Raw genomic sequence first — 26,064 nt, forward strand, 5'->3', positions numbered from 1 at the left:
AAACAACATGTGTAAGAATGTTGATTACGAAATGTGCAAGCATGGGTTTGAGTACATAGCAGTAAACTATGCTTCATCCTAGAACTTCTCTTCAGCACTGTGGAGGCTACCCTAGCAAAAATACCAATAGGATTTTCTATTGGTCCAATAGAAAATCGCTATTGGTTCTATAGGACATCTATTGGAGCTGTATTGGTCGTATAAGACTTCTATTGGTACCAATAGATACCAATAGATACCAATAGCCATCACCTATTGGTGTCTTATTGGACCAATAGAAGTTGTATTGGTCAAATAGGTGCTGCCTATTGGTGTCTTATTGGACCAATAGAAGTTGTATTGGTCAAATAGGGGCTGCCTTTTGGTGTCTTATTGGACCAATAGAAGTTGTATTGGTCAAATAGGGGCTGCCTTTTGGTGTCTTATTAGACCAATAGAAGTTGTATTGGTCAAATAAGTACTTCTATTGGATCCTTAATGTACTAACAGAAGATGTATAAGGCCAACAGGAGTTTTATTGTTCAAACAGCTACCGCCTATTGGTAGCTGTTTATAATATCTTATGACTGATTGAGCGCGTCGGACCCGATCCCGATCAAATTTCTTGATCATGATTGCGCTATTATTCGCAAGCTGCAGACGGGATCAATTCACTTTTGATAAGTCTGATCCCGATTGAGCTTAATCGTACACCGTGAGACACCGTGTGCAGTTAGCAACTCGCGCGACTAAAAGAGTTATAAAAAAGGCTGCGTGTCGACTACGGCGGTACGGTGTCTCCGTACCTGCCGTGCGGTAAACGGGCACTATAGTAAAACACGCTAAAGAAGAACTTGCGAAGGAATCGACAACGCAGACACCACAGAATAATAATAAAGAAACCGCCATGAGATCACAACTGGCATAGAACCAGCCAGGTGACAAAAAAAAAAAAAGTGAGACGGTGCGCGGCGTGGCGACGCTGCATGTGTGAACATTTTTTTTCTTTTTACACGTTCCTTGGTTAAGCAGGCTAAGCCATGTGCTAAGCTTTAAGAGAAGCTTTGGATAATATGTAAAGTTTATAACTATTTATGCTAAGCAATATAAGTAGTGCTGTAAAGATACAGGAGAAAGAATTGTGGATCTGCAAACGCGACCGACCGTGCGTTTGGCGCGCCATCCGCGCTCGGCCGATACGAAGACAAGCCCAGCCTGCGGCCAAGCTAAGCCAAAACGTTCTGTTGTGTCTGTCGCCTTAGCGCGCGCTTTGTGATCTCGATGCTTCACGTAAGCCTGCTTACACGGTGTTTGCTTTGGTGTGCTTCCGCGACGATAACGTGAAGACTGTGTTCAGCGTGCACCAGATTGAGACGTTCTGAGCCATAAATGTCTTGGATTTCGACCGATTTCGACTCTACGAAGTGGCACCACGAATAATGGCAAGACGAGCAACAAGGTTATACTTCAAGGCCCATGTGCTCCGATTGTTTGGTGAGTTGAGTGGGCATGGTATTTACTCCTATTTAGTATTTATTTGATGTCACCTTTCTTTTTGTATCCAAACTTGGGACGAAGCCGAAAGGTCGGGAAAACAAGTCCCTCGTCCTTTGTCTCCGGTATTTGATGACAGCGAGACCAGCGATGCCTCGATTGCAAGTCCACACGCTCTAATAGAAGTTGAATGATTGAGCGCATATATTATTGCAGTTTGTTTTTGTGTTTGTCAGTATGCACAAAAAAACGTAGCATAGATTAGAGGTAAAGGACAGGCGCCCTGCTCGTGAGTGTAGTTGGAGTCTCGCAAGCCCTTTGTAGGTATTTACAACGTGCATGTTGAGCCGAAAACGCGTTTATCGCTTCATAGTAAAACGCTCTAGTCGATGCGGTTTGTGTGTTGTAGTGTGCGCCAATCGGCTTATCATACTTGTTCGACATAATGTCACAAGAACCAAGGCCACATGATAATTCATTGGAACTGTCTACGGTGCCGGCAGCCGGCAGAGCAGGCTGCACGGGATAATGCCGGCACTTCGTCTCGATTGGCTGGCTGCAGTCATGTGACCAAACTGTTGGTATTTCTGCTTTATTGGGGTAGTGCCGGCACAGTAGATCATGGCATTGTGCATGATGCCCGTGTCACTGAGGCGCTTTGCCTGGCTTCGAGAGACGTTTAGTACATTTTCCTGTTGCTCAGTGAAGGCCCTCTGCGCCCTTCGGGCGCGGAAAACTAATCGTGGCTTCGCCCTCGCTTCGCGAGTGCGGCCATTTCGCTATCGCTCAATGGCCGGTTGGCAGGGTCACGGTCACGTGCTACTGGCCGCTGTCGCGGCCACGCGCTGTTTGGGCAGGCGCCCGTCCGTGCCAGCGTCCGTGGTGTGCCCGTGTCACTGGGGCGCACGTAACCCACGAGCCGGTTCGCGCTTCTCAGTCTGGTAACAGACTAATGCAACACCAAACAATACCCTGCCGTAAAAAAAAATTAAAAAAAAAAGACGAGACTGCAGCGTGGTTTGAACCAACGTCCTAGCAGTTCCGAGCACGACACGTTAACCGCTGCGCTACTAGGGCCAATCGGTTAGGTAGGTTTAACGGGCTGCATTTGTACTGTCACGCTGGACGTAACTTTAAAGGGGTACTGACACAAAATTTCGCGGCCGAGATAGCCTGCTGGATCGATTCCCGTGTACGTGCGTGTACCATCTGCAAAATATCGACAGCGAATAAAGCTTGGAAGGTATTTTGTATGAATTTTGAAGTTCGCGAGCGCGATCCAGCATTATAGGCCGCACCTAGTGCATTGACACCCTCGGAGGTGACCCGAGGTGACCCCCCTACTTCCCCTACGTAACCGTTGTAGCCTGTACAAGTTACGATGACGTCGTAGCCGCCATTTCTGTTTTCACGCGCTTCCCGACGAATCGCTCCTCGCCAGCGGGTCAAACCTGAAGTGATTCGCCACGTCGAAAATTCCTTCGATCCCCGCCGCAAGAAAATCGTCACCATCAGACGACGATGAGCCCAACGACGACAGACTGCGCGGAAATGCGTCACTGTTCCGTGTGCTCACGTGACCTAGCGTTTCACTCGCTAGGTGGTGATAGTTGTACCCGGCGGCTTGCCGTTTTTGGAGCTCTGTAAAACCGAAACTGAGGCTGTGTCGGTAATGAGGAGCTTGTAATTAATTATCTGTCGCGCGCTGCAGCAAACGATGTGCCGTGTTAGGACTAATAGGCCCCCAGCAACACATTGCAGCAAAAAAACGCGGGGCGAAAATTTTTGTGTCAGGACTCCTTTACGACTCGTTATTCTTACGTCCAGAAGTAACTGCAACGGCTCCTACCGTTACGTCTAGACGTAACGCTAGACACTGCCAAAGCAGAAATACCGGCAGTGTGGTCACATGACTGCAGCCAGCCAATCGAGACGAAGTGCCGGCATTATCCCGTGCAGCCTGCTCTGCCGGCTGCCGGCACCGTAGACAGTTCCTCATTCATTATACAAAATGTGCATAGCATATGTACTACACTGGTGCGATTTATTAATGTTGTTGGCTTAATTGCATAAGCACGTAACATGCAGCACGTGTGTTATATCCAACTCATTGCAGCCTGACTGCTGTGTTGGGCTTGCAACGATATGAAATCTAGGCTGCCTTTACTACAGTCTTACATATTACTGTTGCCTCATCGTGAATCTACCCTAGCTTAATTTATTTAGTGGCATGCTCTAGGTATGATAGTCGCACCACCATCGCGAAAAAGAGCACGTCACAGATAGTAAGTGATTATTGAGTTTGCTGTAATTTAAGGACGAGTTTGCAGTTCATTCTTGGGTACAGCTCAAAAAACACAGGACGCAAGCGTGTAAACGGGATAAGGCGCTGCTTAATTTAAAAAAAAAAAAAAAAATTGCCCCTTTCTTTTCCTTCCTTTTTTGCCGCAAAATTTTGCCGATATACTGTTTTCTTTCACGCAATAAGCCACAGTTGGGTGTGTAATATTTCACTCAGTTTTTTGCTATAGTTCAGCTCCTGCAACATTGTGAACATGTGCAGCGAATGAAGGTCTAGATAATTTCTCACTGTGCCGCCTACTTTCTATACATTGCTTCAAAGGTATAAACTTTAATTAAATATCTGTTACTGTGTTCTGATTTCATGGCTCTGTTTATTTACAGAATCTTTCAGGCACTTCCTCGAGTGCGGATGAGGCAGTCCAGAAGAAATTGACACAAGACATAGTTGCCTTGGCAAAATAGTCGCCGGCAAGATCGCCAACATCATCAAGGGCCAGAAGAAGCACTTGTAGTTTTGATTATGAGAATATATTTGAACATATGCCTCATTCATCCACTGTGATTATCATTGCAGGGGCGCTGCCACATTGTGGGCCTTCTGCATGAAAACTGACACCAACGACGCATTTATGCAAGACCATTTGTGATGGGCTAATGAATGGCAAACAGATAGATACAAAACTAATACATTACCAATAGGCTAATATAGTTCAAATATGCAAATACAAAACAAATAGACCTATGCAGAACCAATAGACCTATGCAGAACCAATAGACCTATAGGAACCAATAGACCTATAAGAACCAATAGACCAATAGGTGTTCCATAAACCAATAGGCTATTGGTTTTCTATTGGGGATTTTTGCTAGGGTACAGGGCCCCTTAGCCAATAGGAGGGGCAAAAATCTCTCATGATGTGTATTCTTCTGCTCTGCATTGTCTACTCAGCATCCCCCTGGCATCTGTGCACATGCATTGGGTGAGCAAAGTGAACAGACTAGGGGAAAAAGAAAACATGGCTGCACCCTTCAAAGCTAATGCCCTCAGCTTCGAATTGCTCATGTCATCATGCACTGTGTGGCTTGTAAGTTTTAAACTGACGCCTTTATTTGCTTTATATTTATGTCCTGACATTTCGACAGCAATGTATTTGAGACTATTTTGCGCTATTTCTAAAAACTATTAGTATCAAATTCTCTGCCTGTTAAGCTTAGAAGGCATGGTTAAGGAGACAAGTGATCTCGCTAATGGAGACGGAACATACCTGATGCGTGAGATGACACAAAGTGATGTGTTATTTAATCATTCAGTTATTGCTGTCAGCACAGTGGGTGAGTAGCGACCACAAGTTTGCATCAAAGTGGGCGGTTGCATGAGCGCTGCCATGTTGATTTGTAACCAGTTACCGGCACCTACTGATAACACCAATTAAAGCGCAAATGTCTCAACCCTGCCAATTGTAAGGTAATTATATGTGGAACTATGTATTGCTGCGCAAGCGTGTGGCTTGCTTACACCCTGTAGTATTGGTAGTGCTGAACACTATGGTGCAGTGGAGTATAGGTGATGCAGGCCTATGTATTTCCAAACTGCACTACAGTGGTAATTATGATAAAGGAAAGCAGAAAATCAGTTTCGGTAGAAGCAAAGGCGGCGCAGCACAGTAAAAGCTTCTTTTTTTTTTTTTGGAAGTCGTGGAAAGGTGCAACATCTGCGTTCAAAAGTGCTTCCACTGGGGCTAGTTGGTATGGCATACTAAATTGTAATGGTGCATATATATGCCCAGAGACGAATGACACAAGAACACAAAATGCACTAACTATTATTATGTTGTTAGTGCGCACTTTTTTAAAAGTTGTTAGTGCGCAAGGCCCTTGTCCTTTTTATGTTCTTGTGTCATTCGTCTCTGTGCATCTATGCAGCACCTCGTTACACTTGGACATCTGCAGAGCAATACTACTAGGTAGTCTGTTTCTCTCAAATGTTTGTTCTCCACTGTACAGATATGGACAGCAGTGACCCTCAAAGAGTAAAAAGGATTTTGTGAGGACGCACTCGATAACAGGCCAGAAGTTCCAGCTAATATTTGCCCACCTATCTTGTCCTTGTTTACCTGCGTAGTCTGGTTTCAAACTAAAGTCGGGAACCTGGAGAGCTTTTATACAAACTTTTGGTCTGTTTTTGGGTCTCATGATGCTGTTTTAGAGCGGACTGTTATGGAGGAGACCCTTTTAAGGAAGTGGCAACACAATGCTCACTATATAGACACAAGAGGCTAAATTCAAAATGTTTGGCAGTGTGGTAGTGACACTAGGTGACACTTGGTAATGCATTAAGTTATAAAATCAGGAAGCAGACTTGCAAGACATTAAATTACCGTAACAATATCAGTGCGTTACTTTGTTCTTTCTCCTGACGCTTTCTACACCTCACTTGGTGTTGCACTGCCTCCGTGACCAGCCCACCTTTGACCAAGCAGCAATGTTATCACTTAACGTCGTCTGATGTCACCTCATGATGTCGCCATGTGACATCATGTGATGATGTGATGGGGACCTCACGATGAGACGTAATGGTTCCCTTCCTACACACCTCTCACTTGCAGAAGGTCGCAAGGGTTTTCGTACCACTTCATTTGCCTGCTGTGTTTTGCTCAAGGTCACTGTACTATAAGACACCTAAGGCTTTCATCTTAAAAAAAGCCAGACGTAGCTTGCACTAGTAGCACAAGGCTAAAGGCACAACAGAGCTGATCAGTTCCTAGCTGGTCCTGGCCATACGAAGTGATGCCAAGTTATACCAAGTTATGCCAAGTGATGCTAAGTTATATGAAGTAATGCCAAGTTCCAACTGAGTCTAGGACAGTCGCCTCTCGCTGTTTCCGTTGTACTACGTCGTGGACAGCCGACACGGCGAGAGCAGACACTATGACGTACTGCGTCCTTGCGTCTCCTCCGTCACACTTGGCAGTGCGCCGCAATTCCCGGTATGCAGCTTCCTCGTTGGCAATCCGAACCTTCTTTGGTCTCCCCATGTCTGCATCTGGCCTGCCGCCGGCTTTATACGAAACGAAGGAGCGCATGCGCAGTTGGCCGTCATGTCATGTCTGGGGTGACCGAGCGGCTGCATGCAGTGTCTAGGCAGACAGGCTTGTGGCGGAGCTGTGTATGGGCTAGCGAAGAGCAGGCGCACAGCTGTGCAGCTGATTGCTAGGCAACGTTCGTTGATGTCATCATGGTGCGGAGTTTTTTTGTTCGCATTGGACGGATGATGGCTGGCTTAAACAGCTCCGTAAGCATTTTTCTACCCTGTGCTTTTAGATGCCTGACTGCAGCACGATACAAAAAGCAACAGGTCGCCCTGTTGTCTGGCTACACTGATAGCAAGAAGTCGGGGAAGAGATGCAAGAGCTTTGTGCATCACTTGCCTGTAGGAGCAGCAGTGGTTGTGGTCTCTCACTGGCTAGGCATAAGGCCAACGGAAGCCAGATCTGTGTGTTGGTGGGCAGCTGTGCCCAAGGAGGACCAGGAAACAGAGAAGGCTGCATGAAGCACAGCCACGGGGCTTGTTGATCATGTTTGTTGTCAGGCTGCTGTTCATTGAGCTTCAGCTCTGCGTCATTGGTGGATACTGAGGTGAACAGAGCATTGCAGTGCCTGTGAAGTTCAATGATTGGCCCTGCTGCAACTGGGCTTGCCTGAAAGGAACGAACAAGAAGCTAAATTCACTTAATAGGCTTCCTAATGTAGCTTATCAGAAAAATAAGTTTTGCCACGAGGCTGAAGCATAAGCAGGGATAGCAAAATTCTGAAGAATTGCGTGAAACAAGGCTGATGTGGTGGCCCAACTTGCAAACATGATTGCAGCACATACACGCACAGAGGAAGAAACACGTAGACTAGACGAGTGCTGGGGTAGCATAAATAGAAATCAATATGAAAGGGAGAACTGTCATTCACCCGTTTATAGCACGAAGCTGCAAAGGAAATTCACATCCGAGTCAAAGACCAGCCCTAGATTGATAAAAGCAGGTTCATGAACATTGCTTCTCCACCTTGCAAGCTTCCGCAGAACTAATCTGTAGTGAACTTACATATGTGCCCCAAAGACAGAGTTGACCCTAGGCACTTGCCATTACAGCACTTGAGTGATAAGAAGCACTGGCATTGGGGAGTATACATGCTTGTTCCAAAGTGAATGTTGCTAGCAGCATTTCATTGTGTCACGCTTCCGAAACTGACCATATATCAAGTGATCTCACATTGGGCACACTGTTGCCCTTGAACGCTCACCCTCTCATTCGCAGCACATCATGAGGCCTCCAACACACTGTGCACAGGCTGTTGCGCCAATAGGGCTGTTGCATTAACACTGGAAAAATGATTTCATGTCTCCTGAGATGATTGATGTGAGGACGTAAACAAAAAAATCTGTTACGGCTTCACTGCTATTGTTATTTTGTCAATTGTCAACAAATGCTAATGTCCTGTAGCGGATCTCTGACGTGCCATATTTTCACCGTGGAAGAAGGTAAGGTGTGTAAACACCGACGCAAGACAAGAGAATCAAACAACACAAATGTTTCGTGTCTGCTTCTTTTGTCTTGGCTCTTGAGTTCGCAGGCCTTGGTTTCTTGCATAGTGAATAGCTATCAACTAGCTAAACTTTCCGTTGCCTATGCCTTGCTTTGTTGCATTTCAGTGAAACTGGGCCTGAATTCACAATGCCTTTCCTTCACAGGTGCTCTTCACAGGTGCCATTGGCCGGCCACCTCCATTAATGATATTTACAGCATCAGGACTCGTTAGAATTTTAACAGAAGCTTGATTTGGGCGAGTTGGTTTATGTTAAATATCATAAGTACAGCGCAACAAATGTAGGAAGGAAAATGGAGATTCAGCACTGACTTTCAACTGAAGTTATTGAAGAAGCTCCGGCCGCTTTTATACAGGAGCAGGAACTGCGCACATGCGCAACAACCCATGTGTGATTATGCATAATAGTGTTGGCCGAGGAATGAAAGCTCTCCATCAGATAGGTGAAGTGATGGCATGCTTATGCATTGACCTGATAAAAAAAGGCTTCTCTTTCTTTCTTCATTATCGCTTTCTTCAGAAATCTTGTTTTGTAGAGCAAGGGACTGCATTTGCAGCCCTTGCAGTGCACAGCCATATGGCTACCATAAACATATTTTACGTTCTAAGCATGCTGCCTAGCTCAGTCATTAAAGTATTGGCCTATTTGTCCTATATATATATCTTTGCACAGCTCATCGGTATTTCGTAGGCAATTTCTAATCGCACACATGTTGCTGCACATGTGCATGGTTCCTTCTCCTGTACAAAAGCGATTAGATTTGCTTCAGTAAATTCAATTGAAAAAAGTCAGTCCTGTTTCCTATTTCTGCTTTCATTCCTATATTTGTTGTGCTGTAGCTATGATACTTATTAAACTATTCTAGCATAAGGCATTTTTGTGAATACTGGTGCTGTTTTGTTCTTTGGTCTGAGCCTGAAAACACATTTAAAGTGCATTGAGGAAAGAATATATTTAAAGTTAAAGAGAGTTTTGCAAGTTCTAAGGGCTTCTCAGGAACTTACGTAACATTGAGCAACACATTAGACATCGCGTAAAATTGAAACACAGACTAAGATGAGACAAGTGATGTTTTCTTCCCTCTTAGCCTATGGGTTAATTTGGTGCTTTATGTGATGGATTTGTACCAACTAGCCAAACTTACTATCCCATTAGGTGAGTAGTAATACATTGCAGACACTATATATGTTGTAATGTTTATCAGTTCCACATTCCTGGCATGCTTATAAAGTGATATGCGACATATTTCTCAGACTTCCTGTGCTCCATGCATACCAGTAGCAGTATCCTTCAGTTGCTGGTACTGTGAAAGTATATATTATGCAAAATCTCAAGTATTCTGCTTAAAGCTCAATAACTACCTAAGCAGTCCCCTGCAACGAGGTAGGCTGATTTTGTGTGACAGCAAGAACAGCTGCCCTGTTTAAGGACAGTGCAGAGCACATCTAGCATCAGCAGGAAGCTATAAAAGTGGCCATGACTTGCATAGGTAAAGCAAACTGGACTCACAGGCAGCCCAAGAAGTTCTTGGGTGTTGCTGCAAATTAGGAAGAGTGCATCATAGGCACTGTGCAGAACCAGTCTTAGCTCAGGCACTTGGGACAACATTTTCAAAGATCTTGCCTGCCTGTGGTGAGAAAGGCACGTTACACATTTGTATGTAAATGTGGAGCTTAGCAATTTTCAAAGCACTACTGAACTGCCACTCTTTGTTTTCCTTCCTAAAGAGGCGGCACAAAGTGAGGGAACTTACGTTGTCACGCCTCGTGTGATCATGGCAGCACGCTCAGGCTCAAACAAAAGGTAAACAAGATATTAAGTTGCTGCTTGAATCATTATTAATTTTCAACTGGTTACAAGCTGGGCTGGTCAATGCTGATGGGATGTTTCAAGTGGGCGTCTTAAATAAAGGAGAAAGTGTTGAACTGCTGCTACTACAGACGGAACTATTTGCACGTATTCCTGGCACATTATCTTTCATATCCAGATAAGCCTATATCCCATCATGATGACGTATATAGTATGCATAGTTATACTAGTTATTGGCTTGAAGTTTATAGGTTCCTTGATGACGGCTGGAAAAGTATGAAAAAAACAAAATTGCTTTAATTCAATGTGAAAGGTCCCAGCATGCTACGATACGAGCAAAAGAGGAGAAACACACTCAACAAAGGCTGGACTTCCAACTGAAGTTTACTCAAGATATTCTCTAGAACACTGCCGTGCATGTGTGGCCCAGAAAACCAGACTGCTAAGCTGCCTTAATTCAATAATCAACTTACTACAGTATGTTGAATAACTATTTTAGCTCAGTTTTGCGATAGCAAGAATTGCAGAGCAAAAATTGCCAATTTAATGCGAAATGTGCTGCCCTTCTCTTTTGCAAAGGAGTCGTACCATGCTATTCCTCCAACATGAGGCAAAGATATTATGCACTGTTTAGAAGGCATAATATCTAAGCACATTTCAGCAATAAAATAACCCCTAAATTTGTTGAAGTAATCATGATAAATCACTTCAACCGACACACTGGCACAACTCTCAGAGACAACCCAGGTTTGCCTCTGAGTCTGCTAGCAACAGTGATAAGATAGGATAAGAGTTCTCACTTAGGCCAAGTCATTGTTTTCATAATGAAATATATTTGGGCCCACTGTAATATAACTTAAAAAAAGAAATGCAAAGTTGGCAATATTTGTAATTCAGCTACTAATTATATCTTTTTGCCAGTTGAATGTAAGCTTATTCCACTGACATTGACTTGTCTGCTGTTTACATGATGATAAACTGTTTAGTGTCTAAATTGGGTGTGGAGATGTTCTCTTACCTGAGCATTTCGTTAAGTAGCTGCCTCAGGGCAAAGCCACATTGACTGAGGCCTACTTGACGTTTGAGATCACTGCACAAAGCTTTAACATACACATTCCAGGCACATGCTCTCTTAAGACCCTACCAAGAAGAAAGAAACAGGAACTTCTTAGTGTGTATAGTGCTCATATACACTGACTATAGGGAATATATGAGGGCTAACCTTAAATCATTCCACACAACTTGGTACCATCTGCATGGTGCCATTAGTGGCCTATTTGTTACACCTCGTAAAAATATGGAGACTTCCAAATTGCACTGTGTTGTCCGTCCTTTTCTGTGCTTATTTTATCTTCTTTTTTTTTACAGCTGTTCAGGGAATTCCATCTGCACTAGCCTATAATTTACCTCAGAGATCATGTACAAAGAACTTTTTGCACACAGCAATTTTAGTGAAATCTGCCACTTGTGTCAAAAGTTTTTAAACAGCGTTATTGAGTCATCAAAAACATAACATTTATGAAAAAGGAATGATTATGGCTATGCATTCAACATAAGGAAAACCATAGCAATTTCAAATATTTGCCCTTAGCCGTAACACATAAAGTGTCCACCATAGTACACAGGCAGTCATTGAGAATTTTTAACCATTTCTTCATGAGTGAACATTTGAGAGACTGCAGGAAGAGGGTATGCTATCCCAATGCCCTCCAGATAGCATATCGTTCATTGGACTGTGGCCACTTCAGTGCAACTTGTGCATCTTAGCAAGCGCAACGGACACGTAAACAACCTATTTACGGGTCTCTTTCTTCTGTGTTTGTTCTGTTGCGCTTGCTAAGATGCACAAGTTCTACACCCACCAACTAGCCCAAATTTCTGTGTTGAATAGTCCACTTCAGTGCAGTGACAGGAGGCCTAGTTGAAAGATAGGTAAATGTTTTCCTCAAAAGGTGGTCCAGAGGTGAAGCGCCCTCCTGGTAACACCTCGGGAATGAGAACAGCTGACTTACCATCAAATGTTATGTCATTCCCAGGTTTGTCTTTGAGATATACTGTCTGGGCACTCTGTTGTGAAAATTTTCAGAGAAAATACACAGCAATGGTAATGCCCCAGCAAACAACTATGCAAGCTTTTGCCATGTTTCCAGCCATCCCTCGTGTTTTCCTTGTGGGTGCATCAGCCTTTTACATGTTTTATACCCTGTGACATATTCGTTGAGTGAATGTCTCGCTGATTTTCAGTTGTTTACCCATTTGGCACATGCTTCACAGTGTTTTGGATGCATCATCAAACCTTTTTTCCTGGATCATGGCAGACTGCCATTCCTTTTTCTGTTGCTCGTCATTCCGTGTTTGTTTCTTTCAAAAATGAAAAGCTGTAAGCCTCATTTCCTGAGCAAAAATGAAAGAATGCGTAATGAAGAGTGTACAGACAGAATAAAATTATCCGAAAGAGCCAAGTGTTGATGATCGGGCAAGTTGGTTTGTCGTCCTTGAACTGGTATAGCGCATCATGAAAAATGATGTAACGTCTGAAGACTTTCATAAGGCGAAGAGGAAGTGGCAAGAACTGTCTGCTTTTATTGACCTAGAAGTGGAGTACCCATGGAAGCATATGCTCTTCCACCTGTGTGCCATGACCCCTAAGGAGGTGACAGCGACAGGCAACCTTGTACTACACAAATTTGGTGGTGTACGTTGTGCTCCCTGAACCGGTTAGAAGTTAACACTCTGTCCTTTTATTTGGCTGGCTCAGCCGTTGCTTTATTTTCTGGGATGCACTATACCAGTTCAACTAGTGAAAAAGGCTTTTTTTTTTTTCCTTTCAGGATATGTACTATTAGTGAATTACTGATCATGCACTTGGTATTTATTTCATTTGTATTCTTATTTTTCTGTTTAACAGCTAGTCTATTCTAATATAATAATAATTGTTGAGGTTTTATGTCCCAAAACCACAATATGATTATGAGAGGCATCGTAGTGGAGGGCTCAGGAAATTTTGACCATCTGGTGTTCTTTGACGTGGATCTAAATTTCAGTACACGGGCCTCTATAGCATTTTGCATCCATCAGAATGCAGATGTGGCAGCCGGGATTTCATCCCGCAACCTTCGGTTCACAGTTCATGCTGTTTTTTGCAGACCAGTGAGGCTGAGCTAATCCTTGTACTCTGAACCAGCACCAAAATCTGCAAGTGCTGCTCTGTGTTGAAGAATACAAGTTGGCATGTTCCAAGGAATCTAGGAATGTTTTCACAAAACTGCACGGCTGCACTGCTAATTAACTGCAACATATTCCGTGTAATTTATTAGGTTTAGATGTAACGGGCAATTTGTAAAGGTTACTTGTACTTGTTTATACTAAGAGAAAAGGCAACGTATTATCCTTTTCCAAGGACACACATTTTTTCTTTTTTAATATAGTACGAGAGTTATTCAAAAAGTAAGGGCCGTTTGCTAATATTTAAATACAGTTAAACCTAGATAAATTCCTGAAAAAATTCGTTACAAACAGGTATTCATTATATGCAGCTTCAGCACAGATAAATGTACAAATTAAACAAAAGGGGAACTGAAGGCAGAGCTCACCCAAAACAATTATTTAGGGGCAGAAAACTGCGTTATTTTGCTATGTTGCTAGTTCGTGACGGATGGCAATGTTCAATGTTCGTAGGACATCAATACAACGCTGCTCCGTTATCGTGTAGCCGTGGCCTCCGAGATTGGCGCCGGTAACGCGCCGTGGCTGGGGTCATAGAGTTTCCTAAGCTGGGGTGGCATTGCAGGAGCCAATCTCGGAGGCCACGGTCTCGTGAACCCGCGGCGCAAGACTAGAGAGGCTAGAAGGGTTTGGCTAGTGTCGTGAGCAGACGCTTCTGTCGGCCGCCGCGGTGAAACGTGTTTTTATGACGCCGCTAGGGGCGCTGCGCTCCGGAGACGGGTTAGAGGCGAGCTGCGAGCTGACGACGCTGACGAGCTGGCCCCGCTGCCGCTGCCGATCATTGTTTGTTTGCTTGTGTTTGTGCTTGGTTGTGTGGAAGCGCGAGTTTTGTTCGTCTCTGCACGTGGTGAGTCAACGTACGCCCCTGTGCTGCTTTATTGTGGCTTACCTGATATGTTTCCGCCGAACATCAACTGTGACATTACCGTCATTTCTTCGTATTTTGGAGTATGCCTGCTAAGAAAGGCAGGACATGCTTCGTGCCTCTGTGCAAAGGCGGGTACAAAACGTCTGCCGAAAAAGTTCCCTGGTCCGTGCTCCGGCGGACGCTCTTCGTCGAGAAGAATGGGAAAGGAACATAAAACGAGAAGTCGAGAGTGCTGGACGAGACATGCGTTGTGTGTTCTCGTCATTTTGACGATCGGTTTATTGTGAGGATCTTCAAGCACATCTTTAATGGAGAGCTTGTAGAGGCAGTGCCTCCTCTATAACTTTCAGTGCCTGGTAGAACACCCTCCCGCGGCCGTCGGCGCTTGCGTTTCCCCCGCTCGCCGCGACTGCGTGGTGGCGCTGTGCAAACAGGGTCGGGCGGTCGGGCGCTGAGCCAGGCTAGGGTGGCTAGAAGGGGAGGTGTGATGACCGGGCGGCAAAAGTTGGCCGCCATTCGCGTGAATGCCGTGGGGCGGCGCTGTCGTCGGGGGCGCCGTCAGCGAACGTAGCCGTTCTCCGTTCTCGGCAAGGAGAACGCTTCAGTGGAAATGCGCGCGTTACCAATTTATATAAAACTTTAGCTGATAATGCAGTTCCTAGTTGATAATGCAGTTGATAATGCAGTTGCACGCATAATACTTGAACATGTTCTATTTACCAATGTTATGACTCATATGAACACGCATTCCTTACTTAATCCTCAGCAGCACGAATTTCGTAATCGTTTTTCCTGTACAACACAATTACTTGAATTGACACTTATCCTGTGCTTTAGATAAAGGTTTCTCTGTTGACTGCTTGTTTCTAGATTTAAAAAAAAGCCTTTGGTGTTGTACCCCACTCTTTATTAATTGAAAAACTAAAAACGTATAATGTGAACGATACAGTTAATTGTGAACTCGTTAAAACGAGTATTTAAATTTGAGAAGGCAAAATGTCATTATCAATGGTAAGACATCCCGGGAAGTTGATGTGTCCTCTGGCATGCCCCAAGGGTCAGTCTGGGTCCGCTATTGTTCCTCATCTACATAAATGGCATTTGTTCCGGTATTTCATCACATATCAAATTATTTGCCGATGACTGTGTTTTGTACAGAATTATACATAGCTCCCATGATTACACTACTCTCCAAAACGACCTCGACAGGGTCTTAGAATGGTGTGATAGGTGGCGTATGTTTATTAATGAAAAAAAAAAAAACAGTGCATATGTGTTTCACTAGAAAAAAGGCCCCCCATGACTCTTTTTATGTAGTAAATTCAACCAGGCTGCTATCAGTTCGCGAACACAAGCATCTTCGTGTACATTTCACACCGGACCTTTCCTGGAGCTGTCACATCCATCACGTCACAAAGCCGGGTGTGTGCTAGGTTTCCTGCGCAGAAATGCAAAAGTTAACCATTTGAGGCCAAGACTCAACTGTACATGTCTAACGTTCGATCTATCTTAGATTACGCTTGTGCTATGTGGGATCCGTGGAAGGCAATTGTGACGTGTCCAATTTAGAAAGAATTCAGAACTTGGCTGTTTGGTTTGTCTGCTGCTCTGACTATACCAGGAATTTCAGTGTTTCAAAAGCAAAAGAAAGGCTTGGTTGGGAACTTCTACACAAACGAAGGGAATATCTGCGGTTGAAACTATTTCATAACGTATTTCATGACCTAACGGGTCTGGACCCCTCGCGATACTTTCACAAACCGGATTACGTTTCGCAGCGATTACATCATGCCAATAAGATAAAGGAAATAAGCTGCCCGACTGACGCATTTAAAATGTCATTTTTTCCGAGGACGATAAGCAAGTGGAATAGATTGTCTCCTGAAGTAGCAGAAATTACTTCACATGAAGTATTTTCAAGTTCACTTCTGGGTTTCCAGTAGTGTACTCGTGCGGTTGTGTAAGGACAAAACTGTACTATGAACCTGATTTATATTGTGTATATCCCATGTATCGCTACGTAAGTTGACAGTGAATTGCATTTATTGTAATGTTGAAGTGTTGGAATCTGTATTCTGTATCGAAATATTGTATTCTCGCCGCCCCCCCCCCCCCCCCCCCCCCCCAACTGTAATATGCCCTTGGGCGCTGTGGGTACTATGATAAAGAAATAAATAAAGCAGGAAAAAATTTCGGGGGGTGTCAGAACCCCCTCAACCCCCCCTTAATTATGGCCCTGGGGGCTTAATTATGCTCTAATGCACTCTGATCATTTTATTCGTGCACCTCATTACGTGCGAAAGCAGATAACTTGATCTACGCCAACCAAATCAGGATTAAATCATGGCCGGCATACATGGTAATACAACGCTAGGTAGTCTTTTGAGGCTCAATTCAGAAACCAAATAAATTAATGCAGCATGTTACTAGGTAAAGAACCTTTATTGTGTACAACAGAATGCACTTGATTGTTTCCGCGGCTTGCCTCACATCACACAAGGCTTTCTCCTTTTGATTTTTTTGTCATTCATTTCTGTGACATTTTGCCATTCATTCCGCTGTTTGCGCAAATGCTTTGCGCAAACAGCAGAATTCTCTTAAAGCGGTTTGTCAGCCCTCGGAATGGAGCGTGCCCACTTCAAGAACAGTTCTTGGCAAGTCGGGGCACGGAAAAGGGACACTTTTTCCCAACAAGATCTGTAGCCGGAATCACACCCTGGCACGAAGCACCAACGCTGAGTTTTTTTCTTTGAGGTAGACGGCATCTTTGCTAGCACACAACACTCATGAATCAACAGCACACGCCAACAGTTCGCAGCAAACTACACAACTACAAACCGCCGGGCCGCCGGCCAGCCTCTCTCCGCGGAAACGCTGACGGCGCCCCAGACGGCAGCGCTACGTTGTGCCCTAGCGGCGATCACGCGAAAGAGGACCACCCTCTCCTATGGCTGGCCGCCGCGCTCAGCACACCTCCCCTTCTAGCCACCCTAGCCAGGCCCCGGAAAGTCTCAAGTTCCAGCGATCGCCGCAGAGGGCGAAAAAATCAACCGCGGCGAGTTCCATCGATATGCGCGGAGAGTGGAGCTACTCACTCCTCTTTTAGCGGTCGGACACGGCCGGGCTAGACCGCACGCGCGCTCCTTTCCTTACGGCCTTCTCACCCGTCGCGAAAGCAATGGGAGAGTTTCTCAGTATGTTTCGCCGCCCGTCGGCGGTAGGGGCGCTGCGACCCTGACCGTGCTAGAGTTACTGTATATGCTAAAGGTAGCATATACAGTAACTCTAGACCGTGCATCTGCTGCGCCGCGCACACGGCACAAGAGTGTTGCTCGATGTGAAACCGCGGAAGGGGGGTTCTCGACGGAGAACGGGGAAGATTATTCAAGAAGTCAGGGGTAGAGGGAGGATTGTCTCCTTTAAAAAAAAACTAACGTTATCAGACGGCTCTCCGCATAATGTCGGTATGCATGTTCTCGTGGATAATACAAGCTTAAACTCAGTAAAACTGCGGAAAAATCGGCTAACGAGGCATAATGCAGGAGGGTAGCGAATTGGGCGAGTTGGAAATTGCTCACGATGGTTAGCGCAAACGCAACACGGACGAAAAGAAGAAAAAACGACGACACAAGCGCTATCTAACAACTGAATGTTTATTGGAAAAATCACAAATATATATGTATAAGAAAGAGAAAAAACAACAAACCCGCACATGCGCCAAAGATAATTGACAGATAAAAACGTGTATGCTAACAAAAATACGCCTTTCCAGGAAAGACACTTCCTCATCAATCAAAGCGATAGAAGGGCAGCTCACGCAGTTCTCTTTCTTAGACATATATATTTGTGATTTTTCCAATAAACATACAGTTGTTAGACAGCGCTCAATTGTGTCGTCGTTTTTTCTTCTTTTCGTCCGTGTTGCGTTCGCGCTAACCATCATGAGGCATAATGCAGGAGGCATGCAGCACTGGCAACGATCAGAGAGAGAGATAAACAACGCTGCACCTGTTCTGCAAGCAGAGAGCACCAAATACCTTTGGCCCTTGGTCTCGTTGGACAATGAGGCCGCAATTAAGAGAGCTCGCCTCCCCTTTGCTAGCTATTTTTTATTTCTTTATTTTTCCAAATACATTTCGAGTGGTTTTCAGGGCTAAATGCTGCGGTATGCAGCTTGACAGCTCTTTGAAACACGTACGTGAGTTGTATATCTAATGGTTGAAAATAACTGCGTATAGGGAGAAAGAAAGTAAAAAAAAAACAAGAGAGGACTCTTGCTGCTGAATAACCCCTTCAGACTGCACGCCCCGAGAGTAGTACCTGGTGTTAACACCACCTGGAAACATTAATTCCAGGGACTCCGAGCTCTTCTGCGTTCCTTTTGTTAGCGTCAGGATGACTGGGCCGTAAAATAGGACACAATAGAAAACGCAACGCACGACACACAGTTAAAAGGGAAAAAGAAGTTTACATTTAATTATCAACAACTTGGTTACAACGCAAAACTCATAACACAAAGTCGCATACGCATATTCGCTCAAATCGCACTGCTAACAACGCACAACCGCTCTAATCGCACCGCTAAAACGCACAACCGCTCAAATAGCTCGCACTTTTCAGACTCTCCTCGTCGCTTATTATTATTACAGACCTCGGATTTGACTCTTGCACTGCGCTACTGACGACCAACAACAGGCAGCATCAGCTGTACAAGCTACTGCGAGCACAAGACAGGAACGAACTACACAACCCGAGGCCTGAGTTTCTAGCTCTTTTGGACAAGATAGTGATCTTTTTCGATAAGGCCTCTGAACACCTGCCACGCAGGAATGTGGTAGGAGTTTTGGAAACAGCAGTCCAGCCCTACTTGCAACGCGTTCCCATCTTAAGTTGCCCTGAAGGCGTTGACGACAGCCAATCCCGACGATCCGCAGATCTCATAGCCGAAAAATTCCTAAGAATTCTCCTCGTCAATCACACAAACACTGACTGACGCGAACGACAAGCCTTCCACCTACGCACATAAGCCGAGTAGGAAGCATTTTAGGCTGTGAACGAGACATTTGTGAAGTCCGGCAAAGTTTTCCCTTGAAAGCGTTCAACTATTTGCGAGTGCTTACGAGCAATAAATATTTATTTCCAGATCTCAGAATGTCTACACGTTTGATGGCGGATCGAGCGCTGTACTCCCGGCTCTTGCATTTATACGTTTTTCGATAAGCTTAAGCTCGATGCACATTGCGCATATAAGAAGTTAGAATAAACCATTTGTGCGTCTTCAACGATTAGGCAACTTGTTTTTCAACGCGCGGTGAGTGAAGAAGCGCGCCCGAACTCATGTGCCGGCGTTGCGCGCGCTGCACGGAGCGGCGGAGGAGGGTCAGGGTCGCAGCGCCCCCCTCAAAGCAGCGGCGAGAGGTATGTACTACACCCGATGCGAAGGCCGTAAGCCGTAAGAAGCGAGCGCGCGCGTGCGGTCTAGCCCGGCCGTGGTCGGATAAGTTAGTTCGCATTTTCCGTGTTAGGGGCGCTCAACGCGGCCAAAAAATTTATTTCAGAATGTATCAGAAGATTGTTGAAAGCTTAGTTACCGTGTCATTTTGCATATAGCTAGTAGGGACCAGTTTTTATGTTATTTCTAGAGTTAATACAAGAGCTTGATTGTTTGAGGACAAGTATTGAGATTACATTGACGCTCGAAAAGCAGCAGCCCATTGGTATCGATTGCGCTTCGGCCGGTTATTTCATTCAAATTGTACCGCGGTCGTTTGCTTTGATCGGCGTTACGCAGCTCCGTTTTAAATCAGTTTTGATATAGCAATGCGAGTTTGTGCTCCAAATTTTACATGCCGCTGCCACAAAGCGAACGTGTCTAAAGCCTGTGAATCACGTCAGCTGCGGCGCTTCACCGGCTGCCAGCGTGAAAATTCAATGCCAGCAAGGAGCTCGGAGACTACCTACGAAAACGGAATAACCATGCACCATGTGGGTGTGCGCACCGGTGAGTGAAAATGCACTGCTTTGCATTTGAACATAGCTTTTTTTTTTTGCATGCGCTACGGTTTTTGTCATTTCAAAAGGTTTTACGACTCGTCCAGCTGATCGGATGCACCGCTTGTGGATTACAATGACATTTTCTAAGATTATTTACTTCGCTCGCACTTTTGCAAAAAATATCTTTACTGCTAAACTTTGTAACACAGATCGCAGCATAAGTTTTACCTATTTCTGCACAAATTAGTCTTCTGAGATAAATGCTCAGAAGTCCAATGCATGGTAGAGCCAAGTGAACTTATAGTATGTATATGCATTTATACATTTTCGTAAGTTTACAATCATACATATTACATTTGCACATACCATGTAGTTTATAGAGTTGGGAAATTAACTTAGTATCCTCTAATTGAGGCTTGGTCAGACACGGTCCACTGAAGGTCACCACTAAAACAAATTCACAAACAAAGCAATGTTATGTGCACACTATTTTTCTCATGCAGTGCTCTCATATACATTCTTCTCAGACATGAATCGCAATCCACTCACGCTTCTACCATAGTAATCATTATTTTTTCCTCTTCCAACCCAACCACAGCCTCCAAGAAACTGCTCATATCAGCACACGCTCGGATGCTCTATCTCTGAACCTACCTCAAGTCAGCAGAGGATTTTCCACTACTGAAAGTAAATTCGTCGTCCCAAATCCTCACAAGGTATGGTTGTGGACACTTTACTTATTGAACCAATTTTTTTTCTTTCATCATTTCTTTCTTGCTTTTTCTCATGACTCAATTTTTTTTCTTCTCAGAAAACTGGACAAAAGAGAAATCATTGGTTTCCAAGCTACCCACACCAAGTCGTAAGAAGCTCAAGAGTCGCCTATCCACCACCAAAGTTTACCAGGCGGACAAATGCAAGCCTTATACTCAAAAGCAGTGTATGTTGAAGCCTTATACTCAAAAGCAACGGTATGTTGAAGCAGTACAAAATTGGGTCCACAAATTATTGCTTCTTGCTTCATGAATTATTCAGTTTAGAGGAAATGTGCTGGCTTCAAATTTCTTGGATAGTGCATGTGATGGGGTGCACATACTGTACTTTAATCTACGTGTGAAACTTTGCACAGAGTATCACATGTAACTTGGTAGCAAGTGGGCCAGTAGTAGTGCATATTTAGCAGCACTTGTTTTTCCCAGTGAATATAGTTTGCTGCAATTGTGGAAGCTGTTGCAAAGCAATGGCAAGGAAAGCTACAGTAGTGCTGAAAAGAGTTATGTGTACCGATTTCTTGTAGGGAGGGACATTGTGAAGGTTCTAAAATAGAAAACTGTGTGCAAACACTCGTGCCATTTCGTGTAGTGGTCACCTGGAGAATAGTTTCCGGGTCGCTACTCTGGAATAAATAACGTTTGATGATGGGAGTAGTAGAATAGAAGCATGTGCATAAGGACATTTTGGGCAGTGTTCTATGAAACAGGCTGTTGAATTTGTAAAGCATTTGAAAATTTAGTCTTTAGTTTTATTCAATGAACTTCGCCAATACATTATTGGGATGATATGTAAACAGACACATCCAGAAAAGAGGGTACAGCACCGTTGCATTTGTGCAAGCAATTTGTTTTGTATGTGTAGTGGAACCACAGACAAGTAGCAAATAATATTTGTTCTAGATAACAGACCTGACACATGACACGGAGTTTTTAAAAGTATGTTTATTTTTAACAGAAAAATAAATGAGTGCACTCAATAGATACAATCAGAGTTCAATAGAGTTGGCCAGTGTTTGTGCATGTTAAAGATTTGAATGTGTAATAACTGCTACTTCTTTGATATTGGCGTGAGCTATATAACCAAAAAAGGCTAGTTTTGTGTTCATGCTTGTGATACGCTGCAGGTAGACACGGACCAGAAAAAACGAGAACAACACAGGGTGATGCGCAACACCTTGTGCTGTTCTCGTTTTTTCTGGTCCGTGTCTACCTGCAGCGCATCACAAGCATGAAGACGTGCCTTCTAGCCCCTATTGCCGCCTTATTAGTTTTGTGTGACACCCGTGTTAAGAGTGAGGCAGACAATTAGGAGGTAGTGAAGAATGAAAATGTCAATTCAGCTTCTGCAATCGTCCATCGTTTAAGCAGTGTCTTTCACGACTATGCACCATTGGCACCAGAAAAAATGGACTAATTTATTTATTTTTCAGTGCGAAACATAGCAATTGAACAAAAAAGCTAATTATATACATTTGACAGAAATGATTACTCACTGCCTAGTTTCCCAACATTGCTACTATTACTTCCAGCACCTCCTAGCTGTCTGGTATACTACTGTTCCAAATGTCTCTATTGTGCGCGCACACATCATGTGCAGTCTATTGTCGGTGCTGTCCACTGGTACATCATTCTTTTTTATTTATAAATGAGTGCTTTCAGGAACACGCGCAGGCATCCGCTATCACATACGTCAGTTGATAAACAGTGGGCGAGCAAGGGTAGCTCACTTCTCGAAACTTGTCTTCCGTGACAACCTTTACAGGAATGTTCACTTGCTGAAATGTTGGATTCAGGCTAAAGCTTTCCTTATTCGCCAACAGTTACTCAACTGAAGTGTCTGTCACTGCAACCTCTTTTGAAACATGAACCAAGTTTCCTTTTCAACGTGATACCGTAAATGGTGTTTTCCCAGAACACACGAGCTTAGCTGAACTGAAAGTTGAGCTAAATGGTCGGAATTCATCGTAAAAAGATTGGCGCGCAGGCACGAACACAAGGATATTGAGCACAATAACGAGAACACGTCATGTACAGGAATAGCTAGCACAACAGTGTGGTTTCACTTTTTTTTTTTTTCAGCGCCGAGTGGCTCTCGCCAATGTGTTGTCAAAATAGTACGTCGGGCTGAAGCTAATCTTACTGACACTGCATCTTTTGCGAGCTTTGATGCTGTTTATTACCGCTCAAATCGTCAAACGCGCATGTGTAAGTGAGAAAGAGTACGGGCAGCACTGTACGCAAGTACTGTGCAAGGGTCACCCATCGTAAATAGTATCGTCTGACGCTTCGTTCTGCGTACTATAAGAGGTATGCTGAACGAGCCAAGAGACATAGAGTTGCTCAGTTTCAGCTGGCAATTTTATTAAGCAGATGGATATTTCTGTTTCTTGTATGTATTGTTCAACTCTGTAACTGACAGTGCTGCTTGTTTACATGTATACTGCTGCATTCACGATTGCCAATAAACAATGTAAGCTTACTTGCTTGGCGTGTTTTCTGCCAGTTGAGGCCGTTCGGTCACCTGGCGACGTAACGAAAATATTTGTAGTAACGATAGGCTGCCGCGCGCGCGAATACAACCCCCGGACAGCAGTGAATAGGTGGTATTCACCCCCGAGCAACCCTGTTCTCCCGCAGCATACCCGCACGGCACGCCGGGAAGGCACTGCTTCCGGGTGTTCTGTGCCGCCATATCTGAGGCCGTGCCCCCCATGTTTGCCTCTGCGCGATACGCGAGTTAAGCCGTTTTTTGCGCCCGCCACCCGAAATCACGGTTCATTGCGCCGTATTTGGGTGCAGCAATCGCACAAAATCGGAGAGTGACACGCGTGAGAACGCAAGAACGGTTAAATTTTATTCGTTGCCGAACGTTATTCGCGGTCAATGTAGCCGTGCTCTGGAGGTCTTGGCGAAGCGTCGTGACGAATGTTTCAGCCGCCTTCGCCGCGCTCCAAAGGCTGTGTGGTAAGCGCCTGAGAGTGGTTTACCTGCGAATAGAAACTCAGTTGAGTTCATATTCTGACAGCTGTGTTAGCTGTGTATAAAAAAGGAGGAAAGCCGCGAACGAAACACGAAAAAAAAAATCGCGTTGACACAGTAAATGCATTCAGATTCTGCCGCACTGCACTGGCGAAAACATCTGCGAAAAGCATGACACAGTAAAGTACTCAACGTTAGACTGTCCATATTGACACATGCGCGGTACATTGCGAGCTAAAATGAGACGCACACACTTTTGTTTTTCTCGCTAAAGTGGACTTCTGGCTGCGAGTTTTGTACATTTGCATCAAAACACAGGTGACTTGCAACCTTGGTCTCGTTAAATAATTCAACGCCCTAGAGATACATTTTCATCGCGATCGATTAAAGCTGTATGTGAGCCAATCACGTCGAAATTTAAGTCTCGTTCGCACTCGACTGCAATCGAAAGTACCCCGCGTAGCGGTGCTTTTACATGCATTACTTCGCAAGCGCTGTTAACACCGCTGCTTCAACCAGGTTCGTAGAGAATCGCACTGCCATCAAATTGTTTGGTGCGCTCACCCTTCCCGCTTACAGCTGAAATTTAAGTTCAACGCTAAAGATTATCTTACCTTCGCGCGCACAACGACGCAGTCGCCGTAACTTTTCAGCGAGGGTTCCTGGGCAAACTCACTCTTCCAAAGATTTCTTGGCTTTCAGTTGTTCATGCGTCACAAAACTGGTAGCGTGCACCAAGTACTCCTTGATGTCTGAAAGTTCCACCTTCGGCACGAGTGCGATCTCGAATGAGGCTTAATTCCTTGCTCGTCAGAACAGCTGGTCAGAATGAGTGGGTCAACGCCACCGCCGAGAGCCACTTTGTCCGTGTATCGCTGTTTCGCATCGGCGTCCAATTTCTCGGCGTACACGCTGAAGCGAGGCGAGTGCTCATCGCCCATGGCTGCAGCAGCTTCACAACCGATAAATGCAATACTTTTTGAGCCAAATAAATTAAAACAAGAGGAATGTGAAGCAAATACCGCTTGTAGGCAGCGGACGGTGAATGCACCGGTCGGGACGGACGGCCTTCAAAATGGCGGTCACACGGTTGCCAGCACAGCTGGTGCACTTTCCGCTATCGCTTCCGCCAACGTGACGTCACGTGAATACAACCTATAAACGCCAAACGCCCAGAACCAGCGGGCGCGCACCGCGACCGCCCGCACCCGCCAGTACAGTGGCTAGAATAGGGAAGTGTGAAGACCGCGCCGCCTGCGCTGACGCTCTCCACCGATGCCTGGACCGGCGCTGTCTAGATGGCGCTGGTTGTAGCTTACACGTCGCTCGCGTTTGCGCCGTAAATTTTTATTAGTGTCTCTACTATAATGCAGGGCGTAAGTGCCTCATAAAGAAATGAAATTTGCGGCAGATATTATCAAACATTATCACCGTATGGTATGACCGTACGCACCAACGTTTTTGGTACGCACAGTATCATAAGTGAAGCTTTACATCGTTCGCAAACATCGCGGCCAGCTAAGCTTGCCACTGCTTGCGATCGTTCCTTGATGCTGAGAAATGTAACTGATTAACATTTTGGGGGGATTGCCATTTCACAAGATTATAAGCAACCTCAAGAAGCACGAAAAAAAAAATGCTACTATGACATTGATATCAATTTTCTTCTTGTTATACAGTATACCTAACATTTTGCATGAGATAGTTTTCAAGAACTTCAGTATTCTTGCGTATTCACAGTGGAAATATTTTTCAATTAACAACTGCACAGAAAATCGGAGAGCATTTTACTCTTCTTACACATTTTATTTAAAGTTGGGGGAATCAAAGTAGGGAAGAAAGCTAGCACATTACAGGGTGATGCACATAACATCGCCCTTCGAAACTTGAAGTGCTTTGATCTTTCTCTTGCAGAACTTCTCTGTTTGTTTAGAGATTTCGTGAAGAAGTGAAGCCGTGTGAGAACAAAAAACTTGATTATGTTGCTCGTCAGATCTTGCTTGTGTGCGTCGCACACTATACGGATGGTACGGTCTGCTTTG

At 44.6% G+C, this 26,064-nt stretch overlaps 1 protein-coding gene across 1 annotated transcript in view; it reads right to left on the reverse strand.

Annotated features, from left to right (window-relative positions):
- Positions 1–7,094: 7,094 nt before the first annotated feature.
- LOC119386298 (uncharacterized) overlaps positions 7,095–26,064 on the reverse strand; it is a 76,909-nt gene continuing 57,939 nt past the window's right edge. Inside the window, exons 8-10 of the mRNA XM_037653625.2 lie at positions 11,202–11,323; positions 9,884–10,001; positions 7,095–7,475 (exon numbers count right to left, since the gene is read on the reverse strand). Coding sequence (XP_037509553.2) covers positions 7,095–7,475; positions 9,884–10,001; positions 11,202–11,323 — 621 coding nt within the window. The remainder of the gene's footprint in view (positions 7,476–9,883; positions 10,002–11,201; positions 11,324–26,064) is intronic.

This window comes from Rhipicephalus sanguineus, chromosome 3 (genome assembly GCF_013339695.2).
Source record: "Rhipicephalus sanguineus isolate Rsan-2018 chromosome 3, BIME_Rsan_1.4, whole genome shotgun sequence".
Taxonomy (NCBI): domain Eukaryota; kingdom Metazoa; phylum Arthropoda; class Arachnida; order Ixodida; family Ixodidae; genus Rhipicephalus; species Rhipicephalus sanguineus.